The sequence below is a fragment of the Aphis gossypii genome, chromosome X, assembly GCF_020184175.1.
Source record: "Aphis gossypii isolate Hap1 chromosome X, ASM2018417v2, whole genome shotgun sequence".
Taxonomy (NCBI): domain Eukaryota; kingdom Metazoa; phylum Arthropoda; class Insecta; order Hemiptera; family Aphididae; genus Aphis; species Aphis gossypii.
Genome location: NC_065533.1, coordinates 18,754,718 through 18,768,676, shown reverse-complemented (window position 1 = coordinate 18,768,676; position 13,959 = coordinate 18,754,718). Strand labels below are relative to the sequence as shown.

Below are 13,959 nucleotides of genomic sequence, written 5' to 3'. Positions count from 1 at the left end.
GAATACTGTATAATATTATAATATTATTATTGGAAACGGCGTCGTCGCACGACCGTCCTTACCGAACGTTTTTAGTGTCCGATAGCAATTTTCGTCGGACGTCCGTCCGGAATAATATACAGTATCGAATAACCCGCGGCAATAATCGTCGACCGTTTCGAAAAAAGTGTAATAATATTCTTTTAAAACGTTATACGAAATGAAGACTGCTGCGACTACGCTGTTGGTTTTTACCCTTTTCGTCGATTACTCGTTTTCGGCCGGTGAGTGTTTTATAATAATGATATTGGTACTATAAATATTCTACTCTATACCAAGTGTATCGGAACCCAGAGATTTACGTCATCGCGTCACGTTGTAATTATTTAAGACGGAATTGCGTTTCCAATATTAATTTGTACAACGTCTATTGTCTATAATAATGGTGCTTATACATTAAACATGTATACAACACAATTGAATACACAACACAATGTACCCACGAAGTTATCCATTCGGTTGGCCAAAGCCAACACTGAAATTTTAAGTAAATTCCTAAAGACAAAATATTTTTCTAACTAAATAGTTAAGTTTTGATTTCACAATCGCGTAAGCATAATCATTTTCTAATCATTTTGTGAAAATATCGTATATTGATCAAATGGTTTTATGATTAATAATGGCATTTTAAGTTTATAAAGGAGTCTCTGGATATAAAATATTGAACTTGAAGCACCCCCTTTTCAAGCTCAGAACTATAAAACCTTAATAAACCTATACTCAAAAAATATACCTACTATGAATCTATACATACGAAATTTCTTTATTTTTGCGACTTTCTTTTATATAGAGTACTATAATTTTATTTATAGATATTACTAAGGAAGCAACCCCGAGAGTTTGCACCACAAGCAGTATAATGTAAGACTTTTACGAGAAAGTACTTCTTGCCACTACTATTTATTTCAATGTTTGATTTGTTTGGACTTTAAAGGTTTATATTGATGAAAACAAACTATTTAGAGCGGCATAGTTTTCCTTCGAAATAAAATATTGTTTTTCTCTGCATCCACAACCACTAAAATAAAATAATAAAAAAATATATTTGAAAAATTTATTGTCTTATCATAATGACACTTAATACTTTTAAGTTCAAACATCAAACCATAATACAAAATAAGTTTTCCCAAAAACATAAAAATTCACTTGTAAAAAAGTATTCAGCTAGTTAAAAATATGGATCACTCCGTATACGCTTTTACTTATTACCTATGTTATAATTTAATAGCATTTGAGTTTGTGCACCATGCACTTGTCCATCACGGCGTATGCACAATAATAATTATAATGTGTTCTACTATACAGGGGACTTGGAAAGCACGCTAAATCATTGTTGTAACACGGGAAAAACGTGGAGCATGGAAAAAAAATCTTGCAATATCACTCTGTCGTTTCCTTTGTTCAACGTCAATGTCGAACACAATACGATGTGTCTGACCATGGTCGGGGCGTGTTGTTTGCAATCGTTGAGGTATGTACCCAGTTATTATTGTAGTAAAAAATTTTCTTTTTTTTTTTTTGAATTATTTTATTACCATACTATAATAGACGAGTAATATACAATAGGTACCTACGTATATTGCCATTATTATTTTCGTGGATTTCGTCGCGAAAATGTTTTGTTTGAAAAACAGTCGCTAGTTTTGAATAAAATCCGCCTTTTCTCGACAATACAATTTTAACATGCAAGATAAAAGCGTGTTATAGAATTGTTAAATTGTTGATAGTAGTGCTCATACACTATTTTGACAATTTAACTATATTTTCTGTCTATAGTTAGTTATGACATTTGGTCAATATATTGATGAATCTATATGTGCTGTTATAATAATTATATGGGAATAGAGATTAATTTGCGTGTTTTTAAAATATCGTCAAAAATATAAAGCTAAATAACTTTGAAACGTGCTTCAAAAGTATCCCAACAATATTATGAAAAATATTATTAATTATTACAAAATAATATAGGTAAACAAAAATACTCCTGCCACCATCCATCAAGAGCAATAGTTCTGCTTCCATTTATATCGCTTTAAACACGTCCCTGTAGCTGTCTAATTCCATTGTTATGCATATGTTAAAATTTTAAACTTTTAGAATTTTAGATTTTAAGTGGAATGAATTGATTAATGTTTTGTAATAATGTGTGTTTGTTTATCTTTCACAGCCACTAGTCCATTTTAAAGGTTTTTTTTTCTGGTAGATAGTTGGACCTAGTTTATCTAATAATTTTGAAAATCCTTAAAAAAATATTCCAGTTTTAAATTTTAAATTTTTCTTTCGATTTAAATTTGATGAAATTGTTTTTTATTATTTTTTTTTTACTGATTATTTTCAAAAGTACTGGAATCTGTTATTTTTTTTTTGCCCCAAATGGAACGACAGACAAAAAACAAACATTGTTGTAAAATCAATACATTCATTGGCTTAGAATCTAATATTTTTTTAAGTTTGAAGCTATTTATATTTTGTACTACTAGGTAACGCACCTATTTATACCATTTGATTGTAGTAGGTATTAGATAGACATTTTTTACTTATAATTATAAGAGTTTATAATAATAATAGTTTAATATGCTATAATTCTATGAATATATCATTTTATAAAATATATTGTATACGATGTATTGAGAAATACATATATAAGTTATATATATAAGTTTTTAACTATAAGTTAAAACTATTGTATAAGACTATAACTATTTTGCTAATAGTAATACTATGAATAAATTATAAAAATATTTAGAAATTTAACTTGACACGATATGTGCTTATTACTCTTTTTTATTTTGAAACTCAAGTCAAACATTGATTAAAAAGTCTCGCCGTTCGTCGATTTCTAGAGAATGTAAATACTATAATATAAAATATAATTTATACAGTAAATGTATAATTTACTCAAAATGCTTTTGTATATGAATAAGTGTTATCAATAGCTTAACAATACACGATGATTTCCATGAAATTTGCGGTACGATGTGCTACTAGTCTATCACATTAAAAATATGATTAAAACAATACTAATAATACTAGGTATTGAAAAGTGATTAGTATTTGATTTATAATTATGGTTATTTTATTGTAACTTATAATGTAACCATCATAATAATCCAAATTTATAGCTTTAACTACTCAGTCATTCTATCATAGAGTAGGTACCTATAAATTAATTGTTGAGATCAAAGAGTGCGAGGGGCTTGTTAGCTGCTTAGTATTATACTTTAAATCGAACATGAAATATCTCGGAAGGTGAATTTTGATAAATTGACTCCTGCATTTCTGGAAACGAAAGCTAAAAAAAGCGATTTAAAAAAAATATTTTACAACTTAGGCTTATAAATTATAATTAATATTTAATAAATTTTAATTTTTTTTTTTTAATTTATGTTTTTTGTGTCATTTTAAGAAAAAATAATACTATTAATATAATAGCTGGTATACCTATATGGATTTATAAAAATTCATAAAATTTAGAACTTATTGGTTTTGTTTTGCTACAGGCCTTTTAAATTTTAATCACGATACTGATTAGTGATTATTATAGCCGTTTTAAAAAAGAAATGCTTTAGTAACATTCATTGTTCCGAAAAAAAACCACAATAATTATTATGTTATGATTGTCAATATCCAATATACTTGATAACTGATATTAGCCGTGATGCTACTTGCTTGGCATTCGTAAATTTTATCAGTGAAAGCAGTACGCCAGTGCATTATTGCAGTTATATCAAACACTATCACATGCAGAGTGGGTTAGGTCATTACTTATTTAATTATATTATTAGTAAAATATAATTTCTATAGGTAATTATTAAAAAGTAATTTTGAATAATAACAAGTGCTACGTAATTATTATTTTATATAATAATAATATTTTTAGAAACTATACATTAGTTATATTATATTCATTGAATTCCATATTTCCATACGAAATCATATAATTAATATTATACATCATATACAGTTTAATCCATACAATTCCATCATGATCGATTGATGTCAAATATTAAAATATACCTATCACATATTCATATTATGTTAATACAATATAGACAACTTTAAAAGAGTAGGACACGATTATTGGATTGAAGCTCTGTTACCATTATTGAAATGTTTATTATCTAGCTAATTTTAAAATTTAAACTAAGTTTCTTATTAAGTTTACTTCTGACCAAAATATGTGCAAATAATTAACTATATAAAATAATAAAATATTCATGTTCATTAAAAAGGTATAGTATAATTTTTATTTATAATATGTGTTGTTCAGCGTTTATATTTCTTATTTCTCAGTTAATTTGTAAATTTAAATTATTCTTTCCTCTATATATTACGTATATTATACTATCACATATCATACATTTATTACCTTAGGCGCTTGAAATCAGATTAAATAATAAATATTAGTATAATATATGTCATATATTCTAGACTGTAAGGCCACGCGGTTGTCAAACACAATAACAAATTTAATAAAAACTATAATGATCGCTATTTTAAAATTAGAGATATACTGTTATAAATTATAGAGAAATACGGTGCAACGAGGGAAAACAAGTCGGATTAGAAAATGGAGTTTGTAACGAAAAAACACAAATAGGAAAAAATCAAGTTGATTTTATGGTACGTATACAGTATACACCTTATATAGTTATAAATACGTATAAATATTAGTTTTATTACAATAAAAGTATTTATTAATTACTACTACGTTTTACTGTACTCAGTATAAATTGTTATGACGTTATAACGGAGTTGTTCTTTTTTATATGACTTGTGCAACTTCTGAGTATAGCACTCGTGTTTTAATGCAATAAAGTAATTATAAGTTTCATATTACTACATAATAGAATACATAAAATATACCTAATTTACAAAGGGTAATATCTATACGCATTTTTTTAAATAACCAACACTGTAAATGGTAATTCAATACGTTACGTTAAATATTATTTTAAAAATATTATAAATATATTAGCGCAATAAAGACACAAATTCTAATCATAGCATACCTTATATATATATTATCATGGTTGTTATTTAAAAATAATAAATAATAATAATTCATAACATTTCAACAAATAAATTATCCACATCGGCGTAGGTATATTACTATATTATATAGTTAATATATAATACATTAATAAATATTCTATAATGTATTATACAATATAAATTATAATGTTTTTTGCTTATTATTTTAACTTGTATACAGCCGTTGTTAATATTGTGTTCAATTTTTAATGTTATATAATCTAATCGACTTTGTGTAATAAGGCATAAATGAGCTCGCGTATAGTAATATTCTATAGGTAGGTACTAAAAGGAGAGAAGCCGTCCGCTGACGACACTCCTGCCAGTATTTAAATACTTAATAAATAACTTTGTTTGAAATCTTATGATTGTATGAAAACTATTAATTATTAACATCGTTTTGTTTTTAGTTTTCATAAAAATTCCAATGTTTAATAAATTATGCGAATTTCGTTCAATGTATGTGTATACATTTTTTTAGTATTCGCTAAAATAACATAATTATTCTTTTAGGAGAAAACCTTAGAAGCACTCAAGCTCCTATTAACTTATTAAACGATAATAATGTATGTTTTGTGTACATTTCTGAGATTTCTCGTTTATTTTATTACATTTTTTACATTTTTTTTTTTACAACCTATGCATAATATCACTGTATTTATTCTATAGTTGGGCTAATCTGCTGATTCGTATTATTATTTATTATTTACCTAATATGCAATTAATAATAAGTTTATACTATGACATTTGTTTACATTATTATATTTTACAACAGATATAGAATAATTGTTTATACTATTTTTATGATTTGTAATTGCTTACTATGAATAGATATGCTGTGAAATATGTAAAATCGGTGTCACTGTTGGTTCAACGAAATCGATATGTCAATCAACGCCACTGTTTCACGATCACCAATGGGGCGAAGTGTATCAGTCATGCTGTAGTGTAGCTTCTACAAAAGTAAAATCGATTTCGACCGAACCTAAAAAAGACTATGTGACACCTGCTGGTCAGTTAAATTTATATATTTTTAATTTAACTAGCATTATTTTAAATTAAAATAACTGAATAAATTAATAATTATTTAATCAATGTTTGTAGATTGTACTTATAAAAATTTCTTGTTTCAAACTTAGAAACTAAACGCTATTTTTAAGTTTAAATTTATTAACTTGAAATATATTTTGTACATTTTTAATTCGACGGTAACTTATAATATAGGTACTATTATTTTCAGTGATACCTAGTAATTATTGTATGTAGTATGTAACTAATACTTACGTATACAAATTTAATTGTAGCATTTATTAATATTGATAATATTAAACATTCGTTCATTAGGAATTTAAATAATAATTTCTCGACAGTTTTTATGTACATACTTTGGAAAATCACGTTAAGTTATAATAGTATTATAGTTGGACATAATTTCTAAATGCAAAGTTTTAGGTTCATAATCTTTTCAAATTAATGAACGAACAAACATTTGAATGTACCTATATAATAAAAATATTAACAAGACTTCTGAAACTATTCACTCAGTAAATTTAAAATTAAAAAAATACCTTCTTATCATGGTTTTTTCATATCAGATTATATATCTACAACTGGTAAAAACTTTTGATGAAAATAATCTAAAACCATATTAACTTGATTTCCTATATACTTATATGTCCTACATACTATTATAATTTAAGACTTGAATTATTATATCATTATATTATTCTTTTTGTTTGGTATTTATTAAATTTATGTATACGCAGACGTAAATCCTTGTACTGATGGAACACATAGTTGCACGTCTAGTGAAATATGTATAACTACACCAAATGGATTTGAATGTCAACCATACCTACAACCGTCAATGATGTCGTTGGTTCCTGAAAAATTAACTATGCCTAAAAAAAAACAAATTTGTGACCCTGGATACGCATATAGTTTGTATGAACAAAAATGTAAAGGTAATTATGAAAATTCATTGTATCTAATAGAGATAAATTATATGAGGAATCTAAAATAGTTGCTATAGTTGAGTTGTAAAGAGAACTAGTGGACTTATAGTATAGTCTACAATAAATTTATGCTACATTAGTTTTAATTGCTCAATAATAAATATTACTATTTATTTGATGTTTATACCTGAAACGTTTTAGAAGAGAATCTTGTTTAAAACTAGGTACGTTCAAATATGTATATTATATAAAAATAAAGTCATTTTAAAATCTTCAGTTTATATTGAGACCACTGACTAGTATGATGCTAAAAGTTCACTAGTAATGAGTGTTCGCTGTAAGAACAAATTAAAACGCACCTATATTTTAAAAATATCAAAATACTTATGAAAGTGGTTATAGGCGTGTACGCGCCAATTTGATCAGTTATAAAGCTCTATAATGTTTGGAAAAACTAATAATCATTTTGGTAAATTAGATTAGAAAAATAATATAATAATTACAATAATAATGTTAATATATTTTTAATTGTTCAATATTATGTAATAGCGAACAATTAGAGCAATAAAAATAAATTTGTTTCTACAAAACTTGTATACATAATTATAAACTTAACAACTTATCAATAAGTCTAATATACAGCGATGGTAATATCATCATGCATTCATGCAAATAGTAATATAGTAATATCTTGTATAACGATATAGATACTTTTTGTCGACAATAGTATAGAATCTACAATAGGTATAGCGAATATGGTAAAAAAAAATATCGACACAATAATAATTGAAAGAATCTCAATTGGATTTTAACTCGTAAATCGTAAAATTTAGAGCATTGTCCCCAACATCCACGATTTAATACTAGCATGAAAAATTAAAAATATGATAGGTAATTGCTATCTGTGCGGAATATGAATAGATAAATTAAATTTTTTAAAGAAGCACAGAGTAATCAAACTTAGTGGACAAAGATTTAAATTATACCTATGCTATTAATAGAATTTGTTTTATAGATATAGATGAATGTTCTCAAAAACCTTGCGATATAAATGAAGTGTGCATAAATTCGCCGGGAAGTTATAAATGTCACTGTAAAAGTGGTTATCAATTGGACAAAGTAACCAATGCGTGCACAGGTAATATGTTTACTTTGTTTTAAAAATGCATAGGTATTGTTTGTTATGTATCATCAGATATTAATTTATTGTTATATTAGGTACCTACATAAAATTTGTTAATTTAATTTAATTTTCAATAGCAAATGCCACATACCTATCATAATAGTACACTTTTTATGAAAAAACAATAACTGAATGTATAATTTTATTTAATATGTAACTTAGTTTTTAATTTTTAATATTATTAGGATTAAAATTTTTTTTTTCATGGATAAATTAACTTTTACTGTCACAATTTGTACGTCCTAAGTTTTAGTATACAAGTCAGAATGAAATTATTATATTTTTCAGCTTTTACTAACTACGTTTAGTAAATCATCATGTATATTGTATATAATATTATAAAATATAATAACTATTTAATATTTATATATGTATATATAAACTTATAATATAATAACGAAATAATTGTCATAATTATTTGATTTACGTTGTTTTAGATATAAACGAATGCCAATTAAATTTACACACGTGTCAAGAATCTCAGCGATGTGACAATACGGCCGGTTCGTATCAATGTATCCGTTTCACCGGATGCGGAACAGGGTACACGCTGGATGTCGAATCCGCTACATGCATAGGTCAGATTATGTTTAATTAAGTTACGATAATATAGTTGAGTAAGGTCAATACAATTATTGGTGCACAGAATTTTGTCTAGTCGGTTAGTAGGATTCCCTACTATTATGGAATTATCGAACTATGGAGTTATAGGTAAAAGAGACAACACATAGTGTTAATGATATTAATATATTATTATTATTATATTATACGCGATATATATTGGAAAAATTAATTCAAACACATGGTATAGTAACACACTAACACACTACTAATAAAAAGTAATAATTGATTGTTATTGCCAGATTTTTGTAATAAAATTATCTTGTGAAGTTTTTATACAATATATATTTAATATCTCCTTTAAAGAATATAAGTACCTAACTATAGTATAATGCATAATGAGACATTTTCTTAACATCGTTCAATGATAGAATTAGGAAGTAGAAAATGTGAAAATACTTAAATACATCATAAGAATATCAATGCATAAATAAAAAATAGAAAAAAAAATAAAACAAACAGGTCTAATTACTAATTAACTAATAAATAATATGCTAAATTTTATTCTATAATTTTTTTTTTAAATTTAAATATTTTTGTCATTATATATTTTTTAACTATAATAAGAACAACTTTTAAGAAACCTTGTATTAAATTTTCAATTTTTTTTTTCAAACATTTTTATCGACATTTCAAAAAAAAAAAAAATACATAGAAAATCGAAAATTTCAGTTGTCTATATAATAGCTCAAAAAAGCCAGAATATTTTGAAAATTTAACCACGTATAGATAACGCTAATATAAACATTTGGTGAAAGTATTTACAGAGATTACCTTTTGAATTATAACTTAATACAAAAATCGATTTAAAAATTCACGTTTTTCCGTCACTTTTTTTGTGGTTTTTCCCGATGTTTTTGAAAACTTTACTTTTGACCTGTATAATGTACCAAGGATATTCACTTTGTCATCGGAAAACATGTCTGAAGTTTTAAATTGAAGCATTATTTCAACAAGTTATGGTGTACACTGACGCACAAAAAAAAACACACATCATTGTAAAATCAATACATTATTCACCACTTCGTTCGGAATCTAAAAGAGAGAAAATAAGTAATCGATCGGTTATACGCTTGTACAACATGAGTCAAGTATACAAGTCAGTGTGATGAAGCCATGTGGGATGTCTGAATGCATAGTGATACATTATTTTAATTTATAACATTTATAAAAAATGAATGAGACTTTCCAAAAAACTTTATTTTTTTATACGTATAAAAATGTATGAACAATTCTGTACAAATTTTTTAACAACGCTTAGATATAAAAACATTTTTTTTAATGTATTTCTAATTTAATTTTAAATTTATGACGAAAATTTCTAAATTTAAATGCTTAAAAATATATCGAACCAATTACCTATTTTCGATATTTTTTCAATTAATTTTTTTAAGAATTTTGATATGACAATAAACCAACACATTTTAAAAATACATTTAAAAATAAAAAACCGGATTAGATATATTAATCGTCTATAAATAATTCGGAAAGAGTCAAAATATTTAAAAATGTGTACAGAATTATACAATATAATCTATATTTTATTTTTTATATGTTTTTTTTTTCGATGATTTCGAAAAATTCTGGAAGTTTTTAATTTTGAAAGGCTCTTTTAAGTACAAACTTCATTCAAATATCTATCGTAAATCACTATCAAAGTCGGAAATCATTTTCAACTATTTATCGTTTATCAGTCAGCCGTTTATGTCACACGCTCCGTATACCTACACAGGAAAAGCAGGGTTTGTTTATGCCTCGGCGACGGTGTGCTGAATCAGTGTCGCGGAAAAACCGGAATCATATATTATAAAATGCCTGTCCGTTATCGTGATCGCGTAATAATATAGCCGAATAGTGAAGCGTATTATTGGGTTTATATAGTTAATTAGATTAACGAGTGGACACTATGACGATATATGATGTCGTACGGGCGTGCGGCTAATAAACGGCCTAAAAGCCGAGTCGGGTCATATTCCGTATTAGCGTTTCAGTATTTTACGTTTTGTCCGTTTTTGGATTTATTGGTCAATGCGTATACATCATGGGCTTGAGCAATAACACAGAGTGTATAAAATCAGTGTGGGCAGTATGGCTTATAATCGTACGCTGTCGTCGATAAATTAACGACATTTAATATAAATGTAATAAATATAATAAAATTACTTAAAAGTATTATTCAATTGTATTGTGTACTTTTTATTTATTAAAGTGACATATTATAATATTATGTCTATGTATATTATTAAAATATTTCTAGAAGTGATCGAGACGCATTTTAACAACTTTTTTTTTCATTTCGTAAATCATATTTACCCAAATACCTACGTACGGTTTGCTCTGTTATAGACGGTTCTCTTACCAAAATTTAAATTATTAACAAACTAGTATTTAAAAATAATTATTAATGTATTTTTGTAGCTCCGAAATATTATTATATGGAAATGGGTTTGTTGATAATATCGTTATACCTTTTTATTTACCAACAATAGATAATATATTTTATTGACACAATTTTTTTTCGTTTTATCAATATATTGTATTACATTTCCCATAATGTGTTATATTTGTTACATTTCTAAAGTATTATTAAAAAAAAAAAAAAAATAATAGTTTTAATAAAAAAAAACGATGTTGGTAGCGATCGTCTATTTTGTAACAATTCTAAATATTTTAAATTAAGTCGGCAAAAATGATTTGAAGAAAATTATTGAATTACAGTAAAATAATATTTAAAATGTACTTAACATTTTTTTAATATATAATATATTTTAAAATACGTATTTAATAGCTATTTGAAAAGGAATTGAATACCAAATACTTAAATTGTTCATAACACTGGCTACTGCTAGTGCATGGTAAAGTACAATCCATATCTTTTTATACATAAGAATATAAAGTAGCTAGCCTATTTTATGTACCATATTTCTGACAAAATTACTATTGCACTTTTTAACAATATTTTTCATTCTAAATAACCCTTTGAATATCCTTAATCCTAGAAAAAAAAGTAGTAGGTTAATTAAGCCGCAAAGAAAAAAATTATATATTTTTTAATATTTATATTTACTCGTAATTATCTTTATTAGAAGTTAAATCAATAATAGATATATTTTATAATTATGGTACAAATTGTACAAATTATTAATCAAAAAATTCATTTTTATTATTATAGTTAGATCAAAATGAAATTAACTGATCAAGATAAATTTTGCATATCTTCTGGTTAATAATATGATTAGATGCAACCATAATAATGTTACTATACACTTATATAATATAATAATCTACAGTAAGAACGATACCCAACTTACTCACTACATTTTTTCTTCAGATGTCAATATACCACTTTAAAAATGCATACCAATTATCGCGAACCTAATTTACCTAGTTTCTATAATACTATAAGTAGTTAGTTCGAGTAAAAATGAATTTTAAACATAAAGGACCCAATTTAATTTCATGCAAAATTATACTATTAAAGCACTATTATAAGAATCGTGCATTCGGTTGGAATATAATGACTTGCGTTGTTATTATTTTTTTACGTCCATCATATCAATAAGTATCAATGTTTAACATATTAGACGATCGCTAAAAATACGTTTTATGTCTGCAGATGACGATGAATGTGCACTGAAGACGGATACCTGTAGCGTTTTAGGTCCCGAGTGGATTTGCAGAAATACCTTAGGTTCGTTTCGGTGCGATAAGAAACGTTGCGTGGGACCGAATTGCCGAGTACTTCAGGGAAGCAACAACAACACTAATCAGATCAATCGGAACAGCGCTAAATGTCTTCGTGGTTATGAAATGGACCAAAACAATAAGTGTATAGGTAATTAGTGTGACTATTGTTATTAATTTCATTATTTTTTTAGGGTAGTTTTGATGAAATTTAAAGATTATTTATTTATCTGTCTTAGACTTATGTTTCAGCTATATCTTAGTAATTTATCTAGATATTTTTTTTATACTATTTGTAAACAACATTCATGAGTACGCGTTAAAAATTGATTAATACAGTGATTATTGTTAATGATGAACACATTAAAAATAGTCATAAAATCTGTTATATTATAATACGTACATTATGTCGAAATACACTCGTATGTTGTTGGTTAAACAACGTTTTGCGGTTCCATAAAAACATTCGAACTTAGTTTTTCTTCTTAAATACAGTGATTAATATAGTGCTATGGTTTTTCAGTTTTCGGTAACTATATATCTTTATGTGTAACATAGTTATCCAAATATCTAGGACATGGTAATACATATTAGCTTAGAAAATCGTATAAAATGTTTAATTGAATGTGTCAAAGTTTTGAAAATAGAATTTGTCTGGAAAATTATTTGTCTTGTACCTTGTTTAGATCGTTATTATAATTTAGTTTACTTATTTGGTCAAAAAAAAACTTTCCACTTAAAATCACTTGCTATGAAATGTCCTACATACATTTTTAAAAAGACTTTGTTTTATGTTACTAAAACACCCATGTCTAGCATGTCCCTAAGTTTATTAAAGAATCTATCGGTCTACGGCTGTTAATTGCGCTCAGAAGAAAAGCTAATGAAATTATTTGTATGCATGTCTTATTGAACAATAATATAGATTGTCCATAAACACTTTACCAAATAGGTATCAATAGTTCCTATTTATTATTTTACAAATAAAGATTTATTTAAATTTTTTTATTGATTTTAAGTCAACTCGATTTGACTGTCAATTTAGAAGTTCAAAAGTAATCTGTCTTTAACCCAAACGCAAATGATAATCTCCTTTTATTTGATCCAAAAGTGTTAGATTTTTACTATACGATATTAATTATCAATTATAATTTCATATCCGCTTTTAACTTAATGATACGGTGACACGTCGACTTGTGATGTTTCGTATGTATTTTAACTGTACAATAATATGTTGAATTTTATTGTTTTGCAGACATAAATGAATGCAGGTTGGCAAATCGGTGTATGGCAAACGAAGTGTGCATCAACACGAATGGAAGTTATTACTGTTTGCCCAGGTCAAAAAATTCTCTGAAGTGAATGTAAAATAAAATAAAATATGTTATATAAGTATACTTGCGAATGAATTGTATGTATATTAAAAGTAAATTGATGTTTGTA

General features: G+C 25.9%; 1 protein-coding gene across 1 annotated transcript; it reads left to right on the top strand.

The window, feature by feature from the left end:
• LOC114122515 (fibulin-2-like) lies at positions 1-13,959 on the top strand. Its single transcript, XM_027985198.2, has 9 exons — positions 1-263; positions 1,345-1,510; positions 4,569-4,662; positions 5,905-6,085; positions 6,840-7,037; positions 8,044-8,166; positions 8,649-8,789; positions 12,449-12,667; positions 13,772-13,959. The coding sequence occupies exons 1-9, from the start codon at positions 200-202 to the stop codon at positions 13,876-13,878; spliced, it is 1,293 nt and encodes a 430-aa protein (XP_027840999.2). The 5' UTR covers positions 1-199; the 3' UTR covers positions 13,879-13,959.